General features: G+C 41.6%; 3 protein-coding genes across 4 annotated transcripts in view; all 3 read left to right on the forward strand.

The window, feature by feature from the left end:
- The first annotated feature begins 1,823 nt into the window (after positions 1 to 1,823).
- On the forward strand, positions 1,824 to 20,974 carry LOC108899644 (trichohyalin). 2 transcript variants are annotated; one of them, XM_051074189.1, is made up of 10 exons: positions 1,824 to 2,033; positions 4,540 to 5,559; positions 7,642 to 9,763; positions 17,314 to 17,426; positions 17,935 to 18,031; positions 18,234 to 18,378; positions 18,519 to 18,652; positions 18,753 to 18,952; positions 19,039 to 19,124; positions 20,051 to 20,974. In XM_051074189.1, the coding sequence occupies exons 2-9, from the start codon at positions 4,550 to 4,552 to the stop codon at positions 19,112 to 19,114; spliced, it is 3,897 nt and encodes a 1,298-aa protein (XP_050930146.1). In that variant the 5' UTR covers positions 1,824 to 2,033; positions 4,540 to 4,549; the 3' UTR covers positions 19,115 to 19,124; positions 20,051 to 20,974. The 2 variants fall into 2 exon arrangements, with proteins under 2 accessions (XP_050930146.1, XP_050930147.1); XM_051074190.1 differs by lacking the exon at positions 20,051 to 20,974 and adding an exon at positions 19,347 to 20,044.
- A 181-nt stretch (positions 20,975 to 21,155) lies between these two features.
- On the forward strand, positions 21,156 to 23,416 carry LOC108899682 (beta-crystallin B3). The gene is made up of 6 exons (XM_018700280.2): positions 21,156 to 21,715; positions 21,988 to 22,069; positions 22,156 to 22,271; positions 22,394 to 22,526; positions 22,601 to 22,743; positions 22,914 to 23,416. The coding sequence occupies exons 1-6, from the start codon at positions 21,423 to 21,425 to the stop codon at positions 23,236 to 23,238; spliced, it is 1,092 nt and encodes a 363-aa protein (XP_018555796.1). The 5' UTR covers positions 21,156 to 21,422; the 3' UTR covers positions 23,239 to 23,416.
- A 903-nt stretch (positions 23,417 to 24,319) lies between these two features.
- Positions 24,320 to 27,361, forward strand: part of cita (citron rho-interacting serine/threonine kinase a) — a 35,808-nt gene continuing 32,766 nt past the window's right edge. The window contains 5 exon segments of the mRNA XM_018700302.2: positions 24,320 to 24,459; positions 24,667 to 24,789; positions 24,934 to 25,075; positions 25,568 to 25,743; positions 26,658 to 26,759. Of these exon segments, the coding sequence (XP_018555818.1) occupies positions 24,688 to 24,789; positions 24,934 to 25,075; positions 25,568 to 25,743; positions 26,658 to 26,759 (522 nt within the window). The 5' untranslated portion in view covers positions 24,320 to 24,459; positions 24,667 to 24,687.

The raw sequence follows: 27,361 nt of genomic DNA on the forward strand, positions 1-27,361 counted from the left end.
CTGGAGGAGGGTGTGAAGAGGTTCATCGAAACGTCCACCAGGGGGCGACCGATACAGCCCCTTCACACACCTCTGAAAAACCATAAAATGTGTCATTTAATAGTTTTTATTAATAACAACAATAAGAATAAAAATAGAATTGTTGTTGTGCCAAGATCCCTTATTCTGGTTCAAATCAAAATCGAAATCCGACCCAAAGCACAAATGTATCATCAGAAAAATAAAGCATCAAAAGTGCTCATTTGAAAAATGGCCACTGTCTTGCAGTATAGGCTACTACCGTAAACTCAATACATCAGCTAATTTCAACGCTAATTTCAACTATAGGCTACAGCAGCAGTTCCATTCTAAGGACCAGCATACAAGATTTGGTTGTAAAAAGATTAAAGTGGGGAAGAAAGAAGGAAAACAAAGTGCCACACAGAAATCTGCCTTTCTTTTGCGAAATACATGATAATTTGACCTCCCAGCCTCTATCTGAATAAAACCCCTCGGGGAAGTTTAGAGGAAGATAAATATAGTGGGGCAAATAGTTGTCTCTGAAATGTCTGAAATCTGTCAGAAACTCCTGATTCTTAATTGATTAATGTGCAGGTTTGTCATGCTGTATGTTGTGTGACTGATAATTTACTAACCCTTCAAAATAAATTCGAACCACACACACACACACACACACACACACACACACACACACACACACACACACACACAGGTGAATTAATCTAAGAAGTCCTATTTCTCGGATTGGCTGAATGTCAAAGATCATTTTACTGGTGGGATGTTTCCTGCTGTATGACGAGGGCAACGCAAATGAAAGCAGTAAAGACCCAGGTGTTATGCAAACGAGGGTTTACTTTGTGAGGGCTGATAGGCACTTCCTGCTGTGTATATGCTCCCCCCAGGTAGTCTTAACACTCTCCATAAAGCAGGGAGAGCAGCATGGATCCAATTCCTTTTCACTCTCAGTAAAGTGGCTTTTTCGCCTCAGTCAGAACCTGTTTATCCGGTCAATTGAACAGCATGTTACCATCAAGTTACCATTAATTTACAGTACGCTTCCGGTCCGAATTTTCAAATGAAAAGACCTTACTGTAACGTTCTCCAAATGAACAGTTAAGCTTTAATTACTTTTTCAGTCCATTCACTTAGTTCTTTTTTTTTTTTTTTTTTAATTCCCGGCTATATGTATGCACACATGGGCCCAGCTTTTCTATTTTATCGTTAACCTTGGATTGACATATTACATATACATTTGTTGAGTTACACTGGAGGTCAACACTCTGATGGCTTGACTGTAGTAGTATACTGAATTAAGCATGTAAGAATTCATAGTGCAAATACTATTTTCTCTGCCATAACTTAAACACACTGTTATGCCACTAGTATTATCTAATACTCTCAAAGACATTTTTTCACCACAAAAACAATGGTTGAATAGGTTCACAGCAGACACTGCTTTGTTGTCTTTAATATAGTTTGAACATACAGAAATTTACAGATTGCAGTTTTATAGCAGGAAATAAACATACACTTGATATTTGAAAGTTCTTATTGGGAATCATCTCTTTAGTTTTACTTACTGGGCCAGCTATGACCTGAATACAAACCGTCTTTCCTGCCCAGAATGAAACCACTTTGTGCCCTGAAAGCTAATCTTTCGGCGGTACTTTAGTTATGGTGATTGAAACACACCCTTTCACTTTATAAAGTGCTACATGCGCAGTATTTGCTGGGAACTATTTATTGTGGCTTTATTTTGAAGGGAATACTCCGCACTTCCTGTCTCCTTGTGTCTGTCTGCGTTTGACTTGACCCCAGAGCAGCGTGGCCCGACCTGAGGCGGGCGGGCAGAGGGAGTGTCTGCTCCTGGGTGTAGGAGTCTGACGTCTTGTTAGCGTGAATGACTTGGAGAAAAAAAAAAACACTCTGACAACAGCTCAGCAGGCGAGACCGTCGCGGAGAAACAATTTTCTTTTGTAACTTCTTCCCGCTTCCTTCCTTCTTCAACCTGTATGACTGCGTGAAGACAAAAGGTAAAAAAAAAAAAAAAAAAAAAAACCCAAAAACTTTTACTCTGCTAGCGAAATCTAAATATCTCAACCGGTGATGAAAGTTCACAAAACTGCTTTTAGAGCAGGTGCACAGGCTGTACGATATGTTTTCTTAGCTGTGTAACGTAGATATTTTGGGTAACGTTATATCCCGATGTGAGTATCCACATACATGTATCCTTAGAAAAGAATCACAGTCTCGTTCACAAGACTGACAACCTAGCTTGAATTAAACGTAAAGTTACACTCATTTATCTCAGCGTTTCCTTTGTCCAGTCTCAGAGGACACACTGCTGGTTCAACGACTGGCAGTTCATGTTTGACGCGTTTATTAGTTACTTATTAACAACCCGTTGGCTAATGAAACATTTATATTGGGAAAACGTTAATTTCATCTTTTAATGTTTGCTACAAGTCACTGCATCGCGATGTTTGGCTCCTTAAGACACAACTGATAAAAGGTTAGCTTCTCAGCATCAGTCAAAGGAGTAAATGAATAATGCTGTACACATCTAAACGAAAGGTACTGAGTGTAACGATAGCCTTGGCAGGGTAACAGGCTCCAAAGGCAAACAAAGATAAACTCAGAAGCCCTACAAGCTGCGAACCGCTGGAGAGTCCTGCAGTGCGTGAATGTGGCCTAAATAAGCAACAGGGATCATCTATCAGCTGAAGCTTTATCTGCGAGACAGTGTTTATTTCTTAGGAATTCGGCTGTAAGGAAAAGAAGAGGAAAACAGAATCCAACATGTTGTATTATTTAACCTCACTGGATGGGTGGCGTTGCACAGCTTTAGGAGCCCAATCTGATCCCATTACACAACATTATGCACGCCCAGAGGTGTTGTGTGTTTGAGCAATGAGGCAAAAAAAAAGGGCAATAACAAAACATATCACATGCAAGAACTGCCTTAGTGCACACTCTGATTGTGCATCAAAACTGTTTGTGCACACCACCTGTGAATAGATGATGCGAGAGTGACACAGTGAAGCATACTGCTGACACATTGAGCAGTTTCACAGTATTAAATTGTAGGGCGTGGAGTTACCGGTTTGTGCAAAAGTTTTACAGGTCAAACCAGATGACATGCTGATTGCAATGCCTGTGGTATTTAGTCAAGCAGATATAGAAGTATTACTGTTATCTTTTTCAACAGGGTGTGTAAATTTGGCCCTTCTGTATTGAGCATTGTGAGTGTCGACCAAATTGCTCAAAGTGAAAGGTTTAAGATGGTTGCAGCTTTATCATCTGTCCGTGGTTTCAGCACATTTGGAGATCTGATGTGACTGTGTCGTAACAGCAGATCATGTTGTGGACGTGTGATGACTCATCAGGCCTGCTTTGGTCTCTGACAACGTTGCCTGCCTGTTTTGATTCTTATTTTAGTTGTGTTTTATCTTGAGTGTGACAATACAGTCAAATTTCCGCTGTCATTTTCATATTTTATTGCAATTTCTATCAGTAAATCTCATTATTTATCAGCACATTTCTATTTTTAGGTTGTAAATTTACCACTACTACTAAATTGCATTTTTATGCACAATCAACCTGTGCTGAAGAGATTTGAGCAGTGAAGAATAATTGAAACAATAAGTCAATTAAGACGCAGGGACAATAAAGTAAAGTAAGTTAATCAGTTAGTCGATCAACAGAAAATGAATCTGCAGCTATTCCTGTAACTGATCAGTCATTTAAATATTTACAAGTTCCAGCTTCTCATGTGAATATTAGGCTGATATTAAGCCAGATATCTTTGGGTTTTGGAATCATGGCCAGACAAAACAAAACTGAAAATGTCAACTTGAGCTGAAACTGAATGATGTTTTTTTTTTTTTCTTTCACTTTTCTCTGACACTTTACGGACCACATATGACATGTTAGATTCATTATTGAAAGGGTCTAGTGTCAATATGTCATTTTGAAATAATAAAACATTATCTGTGTTGCTTGTTGGCTTAAAGAAATAGTTCATCCTTCACAGTTGAACCCAGTCGGACAATAAATGAACTAAAGGTACAGTAACCTAGGCTATGTAATACTTTACTCTGTTCATTTGGGTTGACTTTTACTGAAGTTTTGGACATCCTCAGAAGCTACATGCAAGATTATAGTTATCCCCCAGTCCTGAGAAAAATGACCATGACAGATAAGATGAGTGTTGATTATCAGGGAGAAAGAGGTCATTCAAATGGTTTAATTTTGTAAAACAATAGGGCATTAATTGTCAACACGTTAAAAACAAAGAAACCAAGTTAGAAAATTTAAAAAAAAAATTCCAGCAGGAAGACCGTCCATGGTTTCTGGTGTGTATTGCTCCTGCAGAGGTAATTTACTTTCAAAAATCTAGACCGACCAGACTTATCCGCTCGCCTTTGTAACAGTGTAAGGAGCTGGCTGTGTCTCGGTTGAGAGAAGTAATGTTTTTCTAATGTAAATACGTAGCTTGCTGTACATAAACACCTCCTCTCCTCGCTTCTCTTCTTTCAGCGGCTCAGTTATGGAGAGCTCCATTGAGACTTCCCAGACTAGAGGCGCCTCAAAACCCAAGCCGACTCTGGCCCCCAAACCTCGGCTCACTCCCAAGCCCTTCTCTCTGCAGAAGAACACCACCATTCGCTCCATTCACGCTCCAAAGACAGTCCCCACAACAACAAACCAGACTGGAAAATCTGAAGCCGCAGGTGTCCCCAAACCACCCGTGACTGCCAAAGCTCAGAAACCTCCTCAACCAACCACCACCCCTGCTTCCAAACCCAGCTCTGTAAGTGCGCACACCAAAGATAAACCAAAAACTACCAAAGAAAGTAAAACAAGTCCACATCAAGAAGCTACTCTTGATTCTAGTGTAGCTCCTGGAGAATCTGACCCTGCCTCACAAACTGCTCCACTCAAAGAAACACCCAAATCTGAGCCACTCCAGAAAGACAATGTCATTCAAACAAACCACAAAACACCCACAGATTTTGTAACTGACCCAGAGCAGAAAGACGGAAAAAAGAAAGAAGATGAAGCTCTGACTTCTGTCGTCCAAAAGCCTGAGGAATCAGGGAGCAATGATTCTTCTGTAACCAATCCAGTATATCGATGGGGCGGCACCAGGAAGAGTCTGTCCACGAAACTCACCTCAAAGTTTGAGTCAGGTGGTGTGCCCCTGCCTCCCCAGCCCTCCATAAGTGTATCTAGAAGCAACACCAAAGACGACTCAAACAAGCCAGTGGTCTCCGATCCAGAGCAGATCCAGACAGCAACAGAGCCGTCAAACAGAGAGAGTGATGAGGGGGGACTGATGGAGGATTACACTGGAGGAGGAAGCATCAAACGCAGAATCAGTCTCTTGTTTGACTCCTCGTCGAGGCCAGAGGTCATAACGAAGAGAGAGGAGCCAGAGATTATAAACAGTGCGGGAGGTGTAAAGGAGAGGATTAAACACTGGGCGGCCGAGACGAGTTCTGAGAGTCCGAAGGCCGAGAAGAAGCCTCAGGTTGTGCCCCGACCTCGCTCTAGGAGGTGAGTGAGCTTCTTTTCATTTGCTGCTGTTTGTGTTTGGTGACAGGACCAGACATGAATAAAAGGAAAATGTGAATCCAGATCAAAGTGCAACCAAGCAGGAAATTTATTTTATGGTTAATTGTACATATATGACTGGTTATTACTGGCTGAGAGTGCCATTTTCTTTCTGGGTACAATACATCACAGAGAAGTTTCTTTTTTGTTTTATTTTCTTGTGTTTTTCAGAGCTGGGGTATAATATATAAATACACAGACCACAGTGCAGATGGGAGCTTCCTCTATGTTTAGGTCTTTTGGTTCCCTTGGTGAGCACAAGTCTAGAAGTGTTGAGGCAGGAAAGTTTGAGTGTTAGTAGCACTATTTTCTTTTCCTTCTAGTTTAACATGTGCTGTGTGTAGAGAGTTGTAGGGGTGTGGTAAATGAATAATGCTGTTTTGTACAATATTAAGATTGTGGTCTGGTTTATTTCCTCAAATAACGAACTTCAGATAACAGTGCCTCATCAGACTGTTTAGATTTAGATGTCCACCCTACTATATGAGCACATGACACTTGAAGAGTAAGTTCACTTGTTATTTCAATCGCAAGTGTCTAAGACATGCAGATAGTTTTAGATTTATATTTCAAGCAGTGGTGGAACATAACTAAAGTACTCATTCTTTATTTGAGTGTTTCCTTTTCATGCTACTCATCTACTTCACCACATTTCAGAGGCTAATTTTGTACTCTTTACTCTATTGCAATTATTTTACAACTTTATCAAGTTGTCATTTTACAGAAAAAGATTTTTCCATAGAAGATGTACTGTGTTTAGTTTATAAAATGTCATGCACTGTTATAGATGGAACAGTGCATGCAGTAGTTAAAATGAGAAGAGCTGCCATAATTCATTGATCAGCTGAACAACAGGAAATTAATCTGCAACTATGTTGATAATTGATTGATCATTCAAAGTCCATTTTCAAGCAAAAATACCAAACGTTTGATGGCTTCCATGAGAATTTCCCTCTTTTCTTGAGTTAAATATTTTGGGGTTTTGGGCAAAACAAGACGTGTAGATATCACCTTGGTTTTGTAGGAAACTGTGATGGTCATTTTTTGTCATATTATAGAGAGTACATGATTAACTGAGAAAATTACTGATAGATTAATCAGTTATGACAATAATGTTTAGTTGCAGTCCTAAAAATCTGTTCCACTTCCACCAGTTGCAACCTTGGAATGCTACATACACATTACATCATTAATAATATAGTATTATAGTGCAACACTCACACAGTACATTGTACTAGTACTGTGTTCAGTACATTTATTTAATAATACTTTAACTAAGAAGTAACCTTCAGTGTTACTTCTTTTACTCAAGTAAAGGATCTGAATACTTCCTGAACCAGTGATTTCATGTTTTTCAGATAACCATCTCAGAGATTTTTGCTGCTATTCTAACTACAATGGATGTGAGAAATAATTTTGTCTGTGTTGCTCACAGCAGTGAAAATCTACATTTAAAAACTTTGACAACAACATGTCTCTACAGAAACAGTGTCCTCTCTGTTTTGGAGCGAAAGCAGTTTTTACTGAAACTACTTTCTACTGAAGAAATAAATCCTATGAAAACTGTTGACAGCAGTCTCTGTGGATTATCCCGAGTAAGAGAGAAACTGTTTCTGGAAAGATATCTTTATAAATAGTTAATATTTGTATAAATATTAACTTTTAATGCTTTGAGTACCACAGATGAAATCCATCTCTGATGATGAGGTAGAGGCAGACACATTAGAGATGAATTTCGCAAGACCTGGCAAATAAAAGCAAAACAGTCTGAACAGCTAGATACAAATAGGGTGAAAGTGAAAGAATATGTCTTTCTCTCTAACTCTCAGAACAAAAGTGAAAAAGCATGTTTCCCAGAATATTCCTTTGTTGTGACATGGAATGATTAGATGCGTTTGTGTGTGTTTGAAATGCACTGCCATTAGTGCAAACATCTTCAGTCAAGAAACAACATCAAGCAAACAGGATCATTAAACTGATTTTTCATGCAGTGATGACAGAATGTGATTGTTATCTCTTCTACAGCTTCGAGCCAGCGACTGCTCCGACAGCGGAGAAAACACCCAAAACGCCATGCGTGGAACCTCTTGTGACCAGGACGTCGTCTGCGCAGGCTGAGGATCCATGTCCAAAGGTCTCCCCAGCTGAACCACCCTCAGAGCCCCCGGTGGAAACGTCCAAAGACATTCCCGCAGAAAAGAAGTCTTTGAGTAGCTCGGCAGAGACGCAGGCAGAGGACGAGCAGAACAAATCAACAGAGGGTGAGGTCCGGCTACGCAATTGCAGCCCATCTACACCCCAAACTGCCACAGAGGAGGTGGACTCTGGTGAAGGTGCCCATCGCCCCCTAAAGAAAGACAATGTCAAACGTCGCTCTGTTCGCTTTGGTATTGTGGAGAGAGATGATGGTGGGCCTCCGCTGATCCTGGGCTCAGCGTCTGAGTCCAGCTCTGAAGAGGAAGAGGCAGAAGAGGCCCCTAAGGATAAAACTGAGGAGGACACCACTGCTCCTTTACCCGTCTACAGACGAGTAGGAATTCTCCAGAGAAAGGATGATGAGATCCAAAAACAAGAAGAGGAACGACAGAAACATTTGGAGTTTGAACAAAGACCAAGAGCAGAGGAGCACGAACAGGCAAGACTGAAGTTAGAAGAGGAGCGAGAAGAGGAAGAGAGGGAGAGAGAAAAGGCCAAGCAGAGGGAAGAGCTTAGGCTCAGGGAAGAGGAGAAACAGAGAGAGGAGGAGAGGGAAAGAGAGAGGCTGAGGGAGCAGGAAATGGAGAGACAGCGGAAGGAGGAGTGGGAGAGAGAAAGGTCAAAAGAAGAGGAACGGGAAAGGCAAAGGGTGAGAGAGGAAGAGATGGAGAGGGAAAGACAGATAGAGGAGATGTGGCAGAGACAGAAAGATGAGGAAAGGGAGAAGGCAAAGCAGAAAGAAGACAGGCTAAAGCAAGATCAGAAGGAGAGAGAGGAAGAGAGACTGCGAGAGGAGAGGAGGAGAGAGGAGCGACCGAGGGAGGAGGATGAGAGGTCAATTCATGAACACGAGGAACACAGGTTGGAGGGGAAACTGAGGGAGGAGGAACTTAATAAAGAGAAAGAGAGAGAGGAGGAGTGGGAGAAAGAGTGGGTGAAACAGACAGAGTGTTTGAGAGGAGGAGAGGAAGATAAGAGGGAGAGAGAAAAGGAGTTGGAGCTGATGTGGCAGAGACAGAAAGAGGAGGACAGAGAGAAGGCCAGGCAGAAAGAGGAAAGACTCAAACAAGAGGAGAGGGAGAAAGAAAGATTAAGGGAAGAGGCTGAGGAAAGAGAGAGGGAGAGGCAAAGGAGGCTAGAGGAGGAAGAGAGGATGAGGGAAAGACAGAGAGAGGAGGAGGAGAGACAGCTTGAGAGGAAACTGCAGCAGGAGAAGGAGGAAGAGATGGAGAGAATGAGGCAAATAGAAAAACAGAGAGAGGAGGAGAGGAGGAGACAGATGGAGAAAGAAAGAGCAGAGGAGCTGGAGAGAAAAATGCAAGAGGAATTGGAGAGAGAGCAAGCAAGAGGACTGGAGGAAAAGCTAAGAATGGACAAAGAGAGAGAAAGGGAAGAACTTGTGTTGACCGACGGGGAACGAGAGAGTGCAGCGGATGAGGCAGAGTCAAATTTAATCAGCTTTGACTCTGAAGATGTGCCTCAGAAGACAGACACACCACATTCCTCCTTAGCAAAAATCCATGAGCCTGCAGAGAGTCAAATCGAAGTTGTTTATGATGACTTCTCTGTCAGAAAACCTCTAATCGAGGTGGATTTTGACGATTTTTCGGTCAAACCGAAGAGATGGGGCTCACAGGCTAAAGCAGAAACTAGGTCACCGGTCATCCAGAGGGCAACCAGTCCTGTGGATAAAAAGGACGTGGAGGTTCTCGTGCCCTTGAGGATAACCCCTCAGGAAAACAAAGTACCAGAGCAGGTGGCAAAACCAGACAGCCCAGAGCCTACACCAGCTGTGACGAGACCAGAGGAGAAGCAGGAGGAGGAGGAGGAGGAGGAGGAGGAGAGGCCAGAGGAGGGACAGCTTGTCTCCGTGGAGGCAGAGGAAGAGGAAGAGAAGCAGGAGATGGAGAGGGAGGAGGAGGTGGATGAAGAAGACGAAGACAAGCAGGAGGTAAATACAACATTCAGTCCCATTCGCTTGGGATGCAACTCAAAACATTTTGTTGTTGTGAACGCCAACATTTGAAAGTCCACATTCTTCAATGAGACAGAAAGGGTGAGGTTAAAAGAACAGAGACAGGAGTGTACACGTAGATGTGGTTATTTCACCACTGAATCATATCAGCCTGGCAGCTGCACACACCTCACCCGCACCAATACATTTTCCATTCCTGTTGCACGAGGAAGAATATCTTGTCGTACTTGCTTCTGCCTCATTAAGTCACAACTTAAGAACGCATGTGTGTAGGTGTGACATTGAGTAATGAAGCCAGCATGGCCTGAAACTCAAACATAGGTTCCATGTGTCAGTAGTATTATCTGCCCTTGGTGACAGCAATAGCTTATTTCCTGGAAAAAAAAAAATCAGAGTAAGCTAAGTGATTGAGGAGGTGTGTGACGATAAAAGAAAAACATAGCTGTGAATTAGTGCTCTTGAATTGCTTCCCCTGAACATATGTCAGAGATGAGTAAAATCTCAGTTTCTTTTACAGTTTTGTGTAAAGGTAAGATTCAGTCCCATTTTTTAAATCCCTCCACTCTCCATTCCTAAAGTACTGTACAATTCTTCCAGGCATCTGCAACAGTGCATCAAACTGTATGAACACAGTGTCTTGTGTTGTGTGTATGTAGGAGTGTGGTTATGGTATAAAACAGAAAGTGAGGTTAGGGACTTCCTCTGCAGCTCCCCCTGCAAATTTCTGTTTTTTGCTTTCATTTTGCTCTTGTTTGAGCAGAAAACACTTATTTTTTAAAGAGAACAAAGCTGTGTAAAGGTAGGAGCAAACAAAGGAGGATGGATTATTTCACATGGGCATCTTGGATGGGTTACCTGCAGCAGCTATGGGTGAGTCTTTTCATATAGAAATGTTACCTCGTAGTGGTTTTGCAATGAATTGCAGAGCCAGCTCAGCAGTTTGCACCTCTGGTTGAGTTCCTCCTCACACATTTTTGCTAAGTTCTGATGTTGTTTTGCAGTAAGCCGGCCTCTTTATCACTCTAATTAACAACTTGAGTAGGGATTAGTCAGCTGCAAAGACAACCATCTACTGAACTGTTAGATGCCAAATACACCACATTTTGAGCATGTAGCTTACGAGTTAGATGAGAAAACTGATAACTGCTCTCATGTCAGTGTGATGAATATGAAACTGAAGTCTGGAAACAGTTAGCCTGGCTCTGTCCAAAGGTAACAAAATCTACCAACAGGGATGTTCAAAGCTCATTAACAAACATGTTCTATCTTGTTTGTTGTTTGTGTCCCCCTGTTTCCAGTCTTTAAGCTAAGCTAAGCTAACAGGCTGCTGGCTGTAGCTTCATATTTAGTGCACAAACCTGATCTCCTCCTTTAACTCTCACCAAAACCATCTTTTCATGACAAGAATAAATATTTTTACTTCTGAGTTGGGAAAATTAATTTCATCACCCATCCATCCATTTAACTGTGAGGTCAACAGTTGGTGACTTAGCACTCTGACCCCTCCAATAGGTATTTTTTATCTTACAAATTAGACAAGTATTAACTTTTTGTTAGTTGTTATCACATTTGTGCTGTAACATAAACTGTTTATTTAAGCATATTATATGATCTAACCCAAAAGTTAGTCTTTGATTCAGTCAATTCACATTCAACTACCCATTGAAGTTGTAGTGCAGCTGCAGTCAACAAACCATGTCTGAACTAACTTCTGGGTGGATCCACAAATAAACGTCATTGCTGTATTGCTTGAAAGAAGCAGTCCTAATCAGTTGGGAGTATATCAGTCAGCTAGTGTTACAGTGAAATTTTAGCCATGTTAGCAATGTTAGCGTCCTCATAGGTAAAAGTGTAAGTAGCTAAAGTGGCGATTGTAGCCCACAAACAACCCTACAAACAGCCTAAACACAAAAATTGCAGCATGAAGTGCAGTAACTAAATAATTAAACAGACAATGCAATGAACAGTAAGACGGGGAAATTTCATCACGCTCCACCATGAAAAGAGACAAGGCAGCAAACACTGATAATTCAGGATGAACAGAGTGAAGAGATGTGTTTGCACATCAGAGCAAACGAACAGCTGACGGGGCCTCGCCAGTCGAGACAGATCAGTGAAGCACCTGTTTGAACATGCAACATTTTTGCAGAGTTAATGGAAACGCTGAATTCGGGAGCCCTGTGTGTATGTGTGTGTGTGTGTGTGTGTGTGTGCCTCTTTGTGAAATTGTGTTTCTGTTTGCCTTGTGCACACTTAAGCAAACACACCGTAACTCACATAACCGGTGAGCTACTGTAAGGAGGAGGCATTGTACATAACCATTCCCACTGCCATAAGGCCCTTTGTATTGGAAGCTTTGTTGGTTGTGACTGTGTGAGTACATCCTTGTTTTAACCACTGGGTGGTGCTGCTGCTCTTAAAAATTTCACTTCCTTATGTTTCCTTCCTTAAGTTTATCCCATGTGGAGCACTTTACACTGCTATAAAATAGTCCCCATAACACAGGTAATAAATAAAATGTGTTCCTTTTATGCTGCAAGAAAACCTAGACTGCAAAGATAGTAATGTGTGGCAGAGATAAGTGTTTCAATTTGACAGAGCAGAATGAGAAAAATGTTTACTGGGCAAACACAAGCTGTGCAGCCAACCGTGCACCCTTATTCAGTCTACTGACTAAAAGGCTGACTGAAAGATGGATGGATCTTATAGTGAGTAGGGCCTAGGTGCTTTGTGGTCATCATGCCCTCATTTGGATCTGTCCAACAGAGAAGCGTGTCAGAATGACCATACATGGTTCCCCTATCTGCTCTCTTTCCCTGTCTCTCAATCTCTCCACCCCGCTTTGAGAGAGAGCCTGTCACCCTCATGCACACACACACACACACACACACACACACACACACACACACACACACACACACACACTCTCTGGCTCACATACACACATGCACACAAGAGGATGGGCTAAACTACAGACAAGAAAATGCACATGTCCATTCTTTCAGTCATGTATCCACTGCTCCCTGTTACTCAAACTTTTCTCTCAACTTTCCACAAGTCTTCCTATTTTCTGCTGTTTCCTCTCCTCTCACAAAGACCTGCTTCATTCATTACCTGCGTTTAGCCACGGGAAAAGAGCACTGGAGGGAGGTGCAGAAAACACCCCGGCCCAACCTGCCGCACCTTCCTTCCCTCGGGATTTTCCACATCCGAGCACAGACCTCCGCTTTGTTGTGACGCTCTCTGAAATCACTCAGGTCTAGAGGAGATAAAACAGGTGATCTACCTCTCTGTACCTGGCTTTGGATGTTTGGAGAGGCAGATATTTCCCACGCTGCTTTTCCTTTCTTTTTTTTTTCTGTTGAATGGAAAATGGAGTCGCAATGTGAACTGGGACATAGGTACACAAGCAAACAGGCTTGACTGTGGCAGGACAAGTCTCAGCAAAAAAGAAAAGAGGTAACACTTAAAATAGTTTTGTGCAAGACTGAAAGTTGCTTTCCTCTTTTTTTCTTCCAAAGTTGACGTAAAAGTTTTTGATTGAGCCTTCTGTTGACGTCTTTTGAATTGATGATAATCTGATGTGATGATGGGAAAGTCTTTCTTTGGGACTCTGCTGTTTAGGATGTCATATCCATCACTGTGAATGCTGCTGTGGAGTAGTGTCGTCACAGTGCAAACACATGGCTGGTCAGACTATTTTCTTCTTTGCCTACAGCAAATAATAGACTGTTCCAGGAAGTTTGTGTGACCTGAACCATGAAAACTATGGAAAGAGAGGACGGACCCGGCTCAAATCAGAAGCTGTTTTCTTGCACGAGACAATTTGAGTTCTCTTTATCTTCTGTTTGCTGAAAATGACATCTGAAAAACAGATCACACATACAACTTTTTGATTCACCCCACAAAATCCTCTAATCTCTAACCAAAGCTGAACTTCAGTTTCTCTGATGACCGAGCTCCCATGGTGACCCTAGTGCCAGGACAGGCCAGCTGTGTGAGATTTTCAACCATGCAATACTTGGGAGGGAAACTGTCAGCCGCCCAGCTGCAGGTGGCGGGCTGGGTGGGCAGCGTACGGCGCTCCTTGCAGGGGGCTCTGGAGCTGGTGTGGGGAACAGCAGAAGAAAAACAGGGGGAGCAAGAGGGGGATAAAGAAGAAGAAGAAGAAGGAGGAGGAGAAGAAGGTGGAGATGGAGGAGGAAGGTTTCGGAGAGCCATGTCACCACTCCGCAGCTTCGCCAGACGCAGCAGGAGATCCCTGCGCCGCTTCTCCTGTCAGAAGTCGGCAAACTCTGCAAAGGAGAACCACTGAAACCTGCTCTGTAAGAGCTGATACATTAACCCAGTACATGGCAATGAAAGCTCTGAAATGTTGTGAATTTGTCATATTCAGGTCTGGTACAATGATAAATGAACATAGCAGCTTTTAAAACCTGGGTAATACCCAAGTTTAGGCGCTTGTTACATTTTGCTCCAGACCTCCTTTTATCCTGTGTAACTCATTCCCTAGTCTAATATTTCCACACCCATGTGTCAACAGATAACCATGCAAATGTAAAGACAGAGTGCAGTAAGCGGTGGCGGTCTGTTTTAGGAAGGATACAGTTATCTGATAAAGTTGTCATAATGTAGTGTTTTATCAGCGTACATGCATGCCCTTTCCCTCTCTGTCTATGGTGTGTGTCAGAGATAAAGCAGAGGATGGTAACAAAGTGTGACACACTTAGACAAGGTTTATCCAAGTGTGGTTGTTGATGTCTGCACCCTCTCTATCTGCATCTGCCTTTTGTTCACCCGTCTCACATTTAATTTCACTTAGTCATGGCTGTCGACATTTCAGCTCTTTTTCACCACAGAAATTGATATTTTTATCCCACTATGCATGATTGCAGTAGCTCCCATTACATTGAATTACCCATTATATTAGATAATAATCTTAATATCTATAATCTTAATAATCTATTTCACTGAAAAATGTCAGAGAATATTTGCACAAGACACCGTATATTATATACTTACACTGTAATGTTTAACATTTGATTAATTTTTAGAAGTATGAATGAAAACTACAGTGCATATAAATGTTTATCTGTATATTATCTCACACTCTGATAATATGTGTCAAAATGAAGCACAAAAATTGTAACAGACTCCATGATGAAATTGCCTTCAATGTAGCATTTTGTTCAATAGGTCTACAGGGGATGTACTGCCAAAAACAATAGATAGCAGATATACAGTATGTTGTATATCTGGTTTTGTTTTAATTCTTTGCTGTACATCTTCGTCATCTGTCTGGAGATAAAAAAAACAAATGTACGCTTGGGTGCCAACTGCAACAAGAGGCAGTTTACTTATTCATATTTAAGAGATCTGTCTCTTAATCATGGTATTTTTCAAGTGTTAACTGTGGTTGTAGCCTGCATGCAAGTGACTGTGTGTGTTTGTCTCTGTTTATATGTGGGTGCGCATTCACAGTAGACCTGCAGGCTATTTCCACTCTTAATTTGATGATCCAGCACTTTCCTTTATTAGAGGTGATGTTTTGTTGACAGTCTTCATCTGTTATCCTGGATTAGAGTCTTGGTTGTGCTTGTGGCATCTTTTGGATGTTATCCTCTCTGCTACATCGTAAACAAGCTCTCTTTCACATTCCATGGCCTGTGACAAATATGTGATGCAGGTAAACTATAATGAAGCCGACTCTGTCTTGACTTGTACATCCTCTGCCCTCCGAGCACATACTGTACTGGCCCACTCACACACTGCTTATTGCAGTTTACAGGTGTAGTTTTTATTTTTTGTGGTTTTAGGTTTTAAAATGATCTGCTACTTGTTTCTGTGGATGTTTTTGTCCAAAATGTTCAGTGAGAAGGAGAATATATAAGCAATCTAACAGTAGTTTTTCCATAGTGTTTGTATTAAAGCTGCACTAACAGATATTTTAACTATGACACAAATGTGCCACTCATGGTGACAAACCTTTACAAAGAATTTTAGCATCTTTCAGCTCATTGTTTTGGTTTTACAGCCTATTTTGGTTCAGTCTCACCTTCGTTTCCATTTTTGTTTCCAGCCACGGCAGGCAGATGTTTTTACTGAATGTATGTGTATCCTACCTACCCAGCACCACATGGCAGACAAAGTTAGGGACTGGCTAGTGAACACTGTGGAGCATTTAGCAACTGAAGAGCCAGAAATTTCCCTCATGGGTTGGTAGAAGCTAAAATGGGGTGAGAAATCGTGGGCTTATATTTGTCAGGTGGCTACTAAGGTATTTTCTCTGTGGCAGAGTAAGCTTTTTCATTTTTCAAACATAGACTTGAGAAAAGTGGATTGAGTGTTTCTTTTGAAATTGCACATCTGAGACTGAGATACACTTGCCTTTTGTCTGATTCACTGGTGCATACTACATAGTTGTACTGCTGCCAAACAGGAATTATTTAGAACTTAAATGTAGTTTCTGTTTGAATTCACCAGAGGCTTTTTCGGAATATTATGAAAGGGAGGTGATAGAGTCACATGATGAACTGAAAAATTATGTAAGTGAATAACATGAAAAACTTTGTGAGTTGCAGTGGCTACTTCCACAATAAACTTAGGACAGACATGGTGGTGGAATTGTTCCACTGTAGACTGTGTCTCTGTCAGACCAGACTTTGTTTTGCTCTGAAACTGAACACAGTCTGTGGTCATAGGAAAATCACTAGAAGCCTATTCATTCATGCTGTGATGCTGCCAGATAACAGGCATTGTGCAAATGAAGCTGCTCTGTGAGTCCTGAGTAATAAATGGATTCAGGAAGGAGATGAGATGGATATGAAATTGTATGGAGGGCAGGCGTGTCCACTCGGGTGTTGTTTTGTATCCAGGTGACGATATTAAACAACACAACACTGGGATGTGCCCCTTGACAAAATGTGAAGAGCGTTTAAAGGAATGTTGGTGAGGAGGTGCAGAGTAGTTGCTTTTGTTTGTGTGTGTGTATGTGTGTGCCTGCGTACATGTGTAGCTGTGTGTGTGCGTGTGTGTGCGCCCCCATGCATTCCAGCATGTGGGCGTGACAGCATGAGTGTGGTTGGTGTGTCTGTGTGTACACATATAGGCGTGTATGCCCGTGCGTGTGCGTGCATACACACGTTCATGGTGTTTATTGAGGACAGCCCAGCCTCTGTGACCAGCTCATTAAAAGATGCATGCTTGGCTGGTCCTTAGTCCTCTCTCCCTCTGTAGTTAGTGATCTTGGCTCAGCACACAGTCCATTTTCTCCCCTACCTCAGTTCCACAATGTGAAGTTTCTAAAATACAGATTTACAGAACAAAGATGAGCATTTCACATCATTTGATTTTTCAAAGCAGTAAATCCAAGAGAGAGAGAGAGAGATGAAGTCAAAGTTTAGCAAATGATATCCCAGAATATCAAATGCTTTCTTCATGTTTTCTCCAGTCCTGCTGTATAATATGTTTTCTTGTGCATATTCAATTTAATTTCATGACTATGTGTCTATATGACTCTCTCTCAGGCACAGGTTAACAGTTATTGTGTAAATGGAGAAGACAAAGATACTGATGCTTTGATAGACAGCGAGCCAGACCAGCAGAACGGCAGCGGTGAACAGACATCTGAGACTGACAGGTAGGAGAGAGGTTGCACCATAACACAATACAAAGCCCACTTACTGTGGATTACAGACTGACGTCCATGTTGTATCTTTAATTGGCTTCATTTCCTACATCCACCCTGATGGAGACAGACAGGACCGGACAGGTTTAAGTGTCATTCTTTGGGCATGTTTAGCCATGATTTATTAGCAAAATCAGTGGAGCATGTAAAAATAACCGAGGGTGATTTCAAAACCAAAGTTATTTCTGTTTTCTAGTTGTTTTGTTTGACCTAAAACCATGTGTGATCCGACCTAATGAAACATGCAATTTCTGTTTTTGAGAATCAGTCAAATCCTGTGACAGTATAACCAACTGCAGCTGCACATTAAAATGTATTTTCAAGAATTGAACTCCCTGTGCCCCCTTGTGGCTAATAGAGCACAACACACAAGCCCTGATGATAGAGAGTCTGTTGAAAATGAACTGTTGAAGATTACTCTTCTCAGTCTGTTATTCTAAATGACTCTCGCTGTCTTTAGTCCAAAGTCCATCCCTGATCAAGTTCCTGAAGACTCCTCTCAAGATGTTGATACCACTGATATTCACAGAGAGCCAGAGTTTGCTCCATTCCCTGAGGTGGGTGACTCTTTGTTTCCCAAACTTCCCACTTGGTGAATATTTCTGGGTTATCCGCCACGAATATTAACATGTACTTTGCATACCCTACTGGGAATATGCTTATGTATCTGCGTTGGTGGAGCATTAGTATACACCTGCAAATATGGTATATTCATTTCATTGCTTGCTAGATTGTGTGTGTGTGTGTGTCTGTGCGCAGAGCTCCGCTCCTCTTCTAGACACCAGTGCGCAGAGATCCAAGGCGGATCTGGGTAAGAGGCGACTTCGAACGCGTCCATCTCGCTCACTCCGCTCAGGGGTGACACAGAAGGGAAGTCCGGACTGGAGGGCTCGAGACTCTACAGGTTATTACAGCATCTGTAACGTTATCTAATCTACATGAGGAGCTGAATATTGGTGATTTTTAAAATTCAGAGTAAACAAGCAATATACACCAAATACCAGAAATGTTGATTTGATGCCTGTTTTGACTCACTGTTTTCAGATGAAAAGGAGGCATCTTCCAAACATGGGGATTCAGATTCTGAGGAGGAACAGCCAAAACCGAAGGTCTCTTCTCCTCCTCCCACTTCTCAAAGAGTCCCTGTGTTCCCTGGTCTGAGCCCTGCATCCCTGCTTGTAAGCGTAAATACAATGTTTCCCAGTTTCTCTCAAACATAACATGATGTAAAAGGGCGGCATTTGCATTGAGTAAAGTGTACTCGCCTTGCTCCCCAAGGCTCAATTAAAAAGGAGAACGGGTGGAGGAGGAGCTGGAGGAGGAGAGGAAGCAGAAAATGACAAGGGAAGAGAAGAGAGGGGAAGTCATCTCGAGGAAACGACACCTTCGCCCTCACAACTCTCCCGCTCTCCTCGCCCTGCCGCTCAGCTGGCAGGGGCTGCACGGGTGCTGCCACCCTTAGGCGGCACGGGCACAGGGTAAGAACAGAGCATGACGACAGTATTTGAAATGGTGTTGTTTTAATGATGACACACTCTGAATTGTGACTCTGTGTGTCCTTCAGTGGTGACTCTTCTCCTGCTTGGTTGAAAGAACTGAAGTCTAAGAAGCGTCTGAGTCAGTATGAGAACGAGGGTTAGCCAGACACAGGTGAGTAATAACAAAGACACAGACTCTTAGCTATATAATCAAATAAAAACTTCAAACTTCTGTAGAAAAGATAGAGCTCTATAATAATTATCAATACAGTGCCCAGCGGTAGTCAGTGCAACAACATCTGCTCACTTTTTTTTTTTTTGCATTCTTGGAACATTTCAAACTCTTCCATGTATCAACACACCTTTCTTTCCTCCTTTTTTCTCATTTCACCAGCCGCCTGAGTCTCGCTCAGATCAAGTGGTCACTTGATCTTTGGATGACTTACTTATTTCTCAAATAACAGTAGAATTTTGACACTGGCATTTGTGACAAGCACATCAGGGATTCATAACCAGTGAAGATGTAGAGCATTATGGGACTTAACAGAATCAGCCATAGATGAGCAGGTTTTAACATTTGGCTTATACAATGAATTGCTGTAGGAGTGAAGGCATTTTTAGAAGGACTAATTTGCTTGTGAGTCATAATGTAAGACCGCTGAATTGCAATAATAGAGAAGAAATATTAAATACTTTTCTGCAGCGCTGTCATGTTCTTTAATGCACACTGTGACGAGACTGGCAGCAAAAAAGACAAAAACAAAAACAGGAAATGGTCCGTGTGTCTACAACACTTTTTCCTATCCTGTCTGCACAGTGGGTAAAAATTCCTGAATTTATCTGAGTGCAGTTTGCTTGCAGCCATGATTTACAGTTATGTTTATGTGTGGTTATATATAGCCTGGTGAAAAAGGGAGGTGCTGATGTAACAGGGTTATGTATTTAAGTACCAGGTAGGTCATCCATGCTAAAATTGAATGCACTCATAAAAACAAATGTTATGTGATACATGCCAAATATATTACAAAAATTAGATGTTTCCTTTGGTTTGAAACTTTGTTTCTGTATGTTTTCTGCTGTATGTTTTGTTGCCTTTAGGAGAAACTGTGTTGTTGCTGTTGATCAGGAATCAGTCCATCTCAGCTGCTGTTGCTGACACCTCGCCATGATTGCTCCATTTTGCACTTTGAGTGCCTTATTTTGGACCTTTACTGGTATAGGCAGAAGTGGAATTCGCTGAATATAGAGGCCATCAAGAACTTCTCATCTTGCAAATGAAATAATGGTGCCAAGGCTATGTGCCAAGACTCTGATGTGTTAATGCCAAGTATATGTTTTATCGCCTATTGTACAGAGGCTCAATTGAGAGTGAATACCCCAGTATGATTTAGAGCAAAGCCATGAACTGTCTTGTTTGAATGTGTAAGTCCATCATATGCTGACAGAGACTGATGACACTAGGCCTTCAGCAGGGCACACACACACATACACTGTATATACAGGAAATACTGAATATGAATAATGAATTGCACCTTGTGTGTATTTAGTTGAAATTGTATAAAATGCCTTTTACATTATTTTACCAATCACAGATCGTCTCAAGTAAACTCACCTAGCACTTTAAGAAACATTTTAACGAGTCACCGTCCATACAGTGCATCTAAGCAATAGAATAATCAAGTACATAACTGTAGTAACTGGGTCAAGGGTTTTTTTCTCTTTTTGTAACACCATGAATGCCTGTCTTCTCTTTAAAGTGAGGTTTCAGCAATATGTAAAGATGCAGCCTCTGGTTTTATTAAAACGGCCAGTAGCTAGCCAGTCTGAACACCAACAGATGAGCGTGCTATAACAGAATCAGGAAGAGTAAAATCTTTAATCCAGAAAAATGCATTCATCTGCTTGAGATTCTTTTTCGAGTGCCTTTTTAATGTTAATGTTTGACTGTCATCAATGCTGTAATCATTTATGATCAAGATATTGTCTGATAAGAGGAAATTGAGGGAATTTTATTAAACCTTTTTCTATGAAATGCAATGGAGTTTGTGTTTTTTACGGAACGCTTGCCCTGCATGTCGTTCAAAATACGTGACAGCGGAGCATGAAGAAAGTTTGAAAAATGCATAGTCTCATTTGTGTTTGATTCCATTCGCTCCCATCGCAGTTTTTAGTCCAGCCAAAAGTAATAAATGTACTCAGAGAAAGAGAGCTGAGGAATCCAAACATGGAAATACTATTTAATACTAGTATTTTTGGTGGATGGCAACACAAGAAAGCAAAAGAAACTGATGCAGTTTTTTGGATGCTGGATGAAGAGAAAGCTAAAGAAACAGGTAGAAGACAGGAGAGCGGAGAGCAAGATAGCTGGGTGGGGCCGATAGTGCTGAGTGAGACTGATCTCTGTTCATTCTCTTGGCTGGTAGTCAGTGTGCGTGTGTGCCCACTATAGGATCATGGTCAGGATGGCAGCATGGGCAGAGCCGGGCAGCGTTTGCCAGTGTGCCAGGGACAGAGGGGCAAGCCTATTGAGAAGCAGTGTGATGGACACAATGGGTGCGACAGACTTGCTGCATCAACAGGCTTTTTGCTGCTGTGGCCAGAAATAAACCATAAATACCCCTACTGGCCTCCACCGACTGCTCGCCAGGCCTCCACACCCACACACACCCTCACACTGAGACAGGCAGAAAAGAGCGAGAAAAAGAAAGAGGAAAGACGGAGAGCGTGGCTTGTACGTGGTGCAGTGAAGCACAAGCCATCCAGGTAAAAGGAAAAAAAGATCATCCCTCTCCCCGACAGGCCTTTCTCTTTTTATGCTCTCCTTATTCCCTCTTTTATCTGCTTCTTAAGTAGCATTTTGTGTGTGCACTATTGATGTCTTATTCTTACATATACAACTGCCAGAACTAGGAATTGAGTAAAAGAAAATATACAGATGTTTTGCTGGCATATCTGATTTGTGAGCACTTTGATTATGACCAAGCAGTTCTATTAAAAAATCTTATCTCCTCCAATGTAACTGCTGTGCTTTGTAGAGGGAAAATGACAGAACAGCAGGGAACCCCTGACCAGCTGCCTGCAGAGAAGGGCCAAGGAGGTGCTGGAGCCACATACAAGGTACCTAGAGCAACTTTTCTGCTCACACATGGCGATAAGTGTAGAGGACTTTGTTGATCATTCCCTAAACTGTCCCTGTCTTGCAGTTGGCCGTTTTTGAGTTCGAGAATTTCCGTGGAACGAAGGTGGAGTTGTCTGGTGAATGTAAAGATGTGCTGGAGAAGATGCAGCGAGTCGGCTCAGTCATTGTGGAGTCAGGACCGTGAGTGATTCCCTTCATCAAGTCTCATGCAATTTTTTTACTGCACCTGCATCCTGTTTTCAAGTTGCTTATGATGAGTGTGCGCATTTATATGTAATGCATTTTCCCTTTTTCTCCCCCAGGTGGGTGGGATTTGAGCGTCCAGGTTTTGCAGGAGAGCAGTTTGTGCTCGAGAAAGGGGAGTATCCTCGCTGGAGCGCTTGGACAAACTGCCAGAGTACCTACAACTTGACCTCATTCAGGCCTCTGAAAGTGGTCAGTATTATGGGTATAGTGTTGGCAGGTGTAACCTCATCGCCAGATGTGCTGAAACCTGTTTTTCTCTCTAGGACAGTGCAGATCACAAGCTGTGCCTGTTTGAGAACGCAGCCTTTGAAGGCAGAAAGATGGAGATTGTTGATGATGATGTCCCCAGTCTGTGGGCTTATGGTTTCCAGGACCGCGTGGCCAGTGCTAAGGCTATCAGTGGAGCGTAAGCTGTAACCTCCCCAGTGATAAATATTATTTGTACCAGATGTAATTGATTTGTTTTTTAAGAGAATTTAAATGATCTGCGGTTTTTTTTAGAAGCATCCTGTTATTATGTTGCCCAGTTCACTATTCCAGAAATGTGACACACTGATCTTTCTCTTCCCTCTGAAGATGGGTGGGATACATGTATCCAGGCTACAGAGGGAGTCAGTATGTGTTTGAGCATGGAGACTTCAAGCACTGGAATGATTGGGGAGCCACTGCACCTCAGATCCAGTCCGTCCGACGTGTGCGGGACATGCAGTGGCACAAGAAAGGGTGCTATATTGCCCCTGCCCCTGCCCCTACACCTCCCAATCCCAATCCCGACCCCAACCCCGCTCCTGCTCCTGCTCCTGCTCCTGCGCCTGTGCCTGCTCCTGCGCCTGCTCCTGCTCCTGCTCCTGCCCCTGCCCCTGCCCCTGCTCCCAAATCCCAAACTCAACCGCAATCTTAACACCACACCTCCAGCACCTCCTACAGCAACTGGGGCAAGATACAGGCAGCCAGCCACTGCCCAGTCTCTCCACCAAACCCCCACTTAGTTTAGGTTATCAGACCATGCAATTTTGGAAAACTGGAACAGACAATAATGAAACATGCATCTCTGCTGGAAATAAAGGTTTTGGCCCTGATTTTGGTAATGTGCAAATTACTGCAGCTTATTTATTATGCATAAAAGGAAATTAGAAATGTGTAGTATTGGAAGTATTACAGTTATTGTGCAACTGTCTATGAAACTAATAAAGAGAAATATTCATAATCTAAACTATAAAACAACTGCAAAAAGATTGTGGCAATTATAGTAGGGTAGGGACTGATTTTAACCATAAAGGTCAGTTTACTTGCCACAGTGAGTAGCCAACCACTCAAACTGGGAAAAAGTTGCTGGTGTTCTCTGAAGAAGCTTTGTCAAGTCAGTCAAGTCAGAAAAAATAACCCTGATGATGTCATCAGTGAAAAAGATGAGCATTCATCAAAATTATCTTCTGGTTGAATTATGGGAAATGTAGCATCCCTTTTGGGAGCTTTACCATATAGTCTAGAGCTTGACCCGTATTAGAGAATTAAAGTCAGTATATCCCAGCCTATGCTGCTGTTTTGGCCATTCTTTTTATTTTTAATCTATTCTTAGTCCTCAAACTTTATGTAAGTCCAACACTAAATGACTGGAGTTTTCATAAAAAATTTCATAAAAACATAAAACTATTTAGACAGATGGGTATGGTATTTTTGTCTGCCATAAAAGTATCTGCCAAAAGATCAATCTACTTTAAATTACTATTTTCTAATTTTAATCCAATCTTAAATTCTAAATTATTTTTTTTCATAGGATCATATTTCCGAATAGGTTTTTGCAAATAGCAAATATTCATATTTTAAAAAAGCTGTAAAAAGCTTTTGTGAGAACCCTCTGCTTAATGCGGTCATATGAAGAACAAGGGTGAACCAGCTGTCATTGGTTAAAAACAACAGCTGTTCCCGCCCATAGAAGATCTAAGCGACCAATCAGACGCCACCTTCATTCAACAGGCTCGAGAGATGGGCGGAGAACGCGCAAAATTTGAAAGTTCACCGGAAACAACGTTGACCGAGAGGAAAACAGTGTGCCTCTCTTAGCCCGTCAATGTTTTGTGTAAATTAAATAGAGTATCATATTTACCTGCATGGCACTCTGGTGAGTATTTTCATACCGTTATATTGAGGACATGTATGCCTGTCATGTTAACGTTACTGGGCATGTCAACGACGTTAGCAAACAGACGTTAGCCAACGTCAGTTTAGCATGCTAAAGGGAAGCATTGTTGATATTTCTTGTTCCAGTCTTTACGTTGGCTCGTACAGGGGCCCATTCACAACAACCAAATGTCTGTCACTTTTTCAGGTCATTTGTTGTTAAGACGCCATGTTGAAGTTCAAATACGTGAGTCAGGGAAGCCTGAAAACACTGCCTTCCTCCGCTGACCCCATCGCCAGCCGCAGCTCGCGACTCAACCAGGTGTTTCAGGTAAAGTAAAATATGGCTTAGATGTCCTGATACAGTTTTAACAATGCACATGTAAGGTCTCAATCGCTTTATACAGTTTTAAACCAGCCGCAATAACTGTTAGAGGGCTGACTTCCTTTTCCTGTGTTTATGTGTGTTCCCCAGGGCCGTGCCAGCCTGTGTGGGCAGCAGGGAGGATGCACTTTGGGTCGAGAGGAATTTTTGGATGCTCTGTTGCTCCTCTACCAAGAGTGCACCTCCCCAGAGCTGATGAAGATACATCACGTGGCGAACTTTGTCAACAAGTGTAAGCATTTTACACACGTAACAGATATCCTTTTTGTTGATTATTTTTTGATGGCAGTCCAGTGTTTTTCCAATTATATTCTGATATTCTGTCAGTTCATGCAATTCCCTCAATGTCCCTTTTCAGACATGTCTGTTCAAAGCAAATCAGTAGCTGCTAATGTTGTTTTTTTGAAAAACATGATAATTTCTGCTTTATACAATATAAAATGCCCTTTATTATGTGTGTGGGTTTTTTTTTCTTTTTACTAGGTTGTGTATGACAACCCCCCAAACAAACAATAAGTAACCACTGAGATACATAGGTCCACAATTGGCAAATATTAACCATATAAGCGATACAATATTTTTCTCAATATCCACCGGGTAAACTTCAAATATTAACAGATGCCTTTGTATCGCTGATGGCATGAAGATGCTGTATTTGTGGTATGTGTATAAACTTGCATCCTAAAAGTTGTTTCACTAAGAGTTATTTGTGTTTGTGAAACAGTTTCTGAAGTGGTCTCAGAGCTGCGGGCCTTGCAGCCTGGGGTTCATGACTTTGAACTGCGCGCAGTGGTGGGACGTGGTCGCTTCGCTGAAGTCCAAGTAGTCAGAGAGAAAGCCACCGGAGACATATGTGCACTGAAAGTCATGGACAAGACAGTTTTACACACTCAAGAAAATGTAAGATTAATATTTGTTTTATCATGATGAAACACTGTGACAAGTTTTTGTGAAATTTTATTCTCGGTTACAGTGATCATGCTGTAACATGCAATTTTGTCTGTGCCTTTTTTCAAACAGAACTTTAAGCTTAAGCTATGCTTCGATGCTCCGAGACTTATTGTTCAGGGATTTAACATTTAAAATTAACATGGATACTGACCACACCATCAAATAAACATGAATAATAAAAGAGTAAGATGAATAAGTGAAAAAGTATGAAGCCCTGCTTTAATAAATTTTTACTGCTTTGCATTTATTTCCAAAGTAGTATGTCTGTAGTGCTCATTTTAATTTTTGCAATAAGTTTTGTTCCATGTCTTTTGTCTTTTTGACGTTCCAAAGTTGCAATCTGAAAAGGGCCCACTAGAGGGTGCTGTAAGGTTGACTACAACAAAACAAATTCTGGGTACATTATTTCACAGCTGTGCTCCCTGGCATGTGACTAATAGAACAGATCTCAGTCAGAGTAGTACATGAGCTGTGACAAGCAGGGATCTGAAGTGAGCAATACAATGAACAACTTGTATGAACAAGAAATGTTTTGCTCGTGCCACCTGTGACTACTTTGCATAATTTTAAATGACATCCCACTTAAAACAAACCAACAAAACAAGCAACAATGACTGATGATAGGAAAGAATGAACGTTTATAGTCAAAAACATTTGGTATGTGCATTAAAATTTCCTGTGAGTTAACTGAATAAAATATTGACAGTTTAGATTACGTTTAAACCCCACTAAAGCCCTTAAAGTGTTACGATCTCTGTGTTTTAGATTAATGAGCTGGTACACTACGGTTTGTCCAGCTCTGCTATTGCCATTGTTTATTTAATGTATATATCCCTATTGCATACCTTTTCATTTCTCTTTAGATGGTTTTTCATGAAGAAGAACGGAAGATCCTGGCTCTAAACAATAGTCCCTGGATCCCACAGCTTCTCTATGCATTCCAGGATAAAGAACGTGTCTACCTGGTAAGACTGCAGGGTTTTTTTTCTGATCTTTATGATGGACTGAAATTGTTGTGTTACAGTATTTTATCCTGGTTACCATTAACATAATGTTTTATAATAGAGACAGGTGGTTAACATGTAGTTTTACCTGGGTGAAGTAGTATATGTAGTAGTATTGTCTACAGTCATAGTAGGTGTGGGCTTTGTGCTGTAGTATGGGGCTAGAGATGACCACCATGGTTCCTTGCTCAGCCATTGTTTACAAAAGAGGCTGTTTTTATGTGTTGTCTAAATATATTTCTCTAATATTATCTTCATTATCTACCTTTGTTTAATATTCTCTCAGAGCATGCTGGGTAGTATGCTTGTTTGCCATTGCCATTGCCACTGTCACGTGAGAAGAGAAGAGTAGTTAGGATGTGTTTACGTAGTTAAGCTCCAAAACTAGAGGCAGGGGTAAATGGCTGGTCTTTTTCATAAGTAAAAAAAATCATCTTCCAACAACTCCAAATCACTGGGCCCAGCTATGGTTGGACAAAAACAGCTCCAATGTATCTAAGTTAACTAATCCTAAAACCACAATGTTTTGTTTTTATTTCTACATGTGTGCTATGCGGTACAAC

This window comes from Lates calcarifer, linkage group LG12, assembly GCF_001640805.2.
Source record: "Lates calcarifer isolate ASB-BC8 linkage group LG12, TLL_Latcal_v3, whole genome shotgun sequence".
Classification (NCBI taxonomy): Eukaryota; Metazoa; Chordata; class Actinopteri; family Centropomidae; genus Lates; species Lates calcarifer.

Bases quoted from the DNA above. Each gene is read 5' to 3' on its own strand.
- LOC108899644 (XM_051074189.1), top strand. From the start codon at position 4,550: ATGGAGAGCTCCATTGAGACTTCCCAGACTAGAGGCGCCTCAAAACCC. The intron at 18,032-18,233 runs GTGGGTGACTCT...GTCTGTGCGCAG, and splicing joins AGTTTGCTCCATTCCCTGAG to AGCTCCGCTCCTCTTCTAGA. The intron at 18,653-18,752 runs GTAAGCGTAAAT...TTGCTCCCCAAG, and splicing joins TGAGCCCTGCATCCCTGCTT to GCTCAATTAAAAAGGAGAAC.
- LOC108899682 (XM_018700280.2), top strand. From the start codon at position 21,423: ATGGGCAGAGCCGGGCAGCGTTTGCCAGTGTGCCAGGGACAGAGGGGC. The intron at 22,070-22,155 runs GTACCTAGAGCA...CCTGTCTTGCAG, and splicing joins GTGCTGGAGCCACATACAAG to TTGGCCGTTTTTGAGTTCGA. The intron at 22,527-22,600 runs GTCAGTATTATG...TTTTCTCTCTAG, and splicing joins CATTCAGGCCTCTGAAAGTG to GACAGTGCAGATCACAAGCT.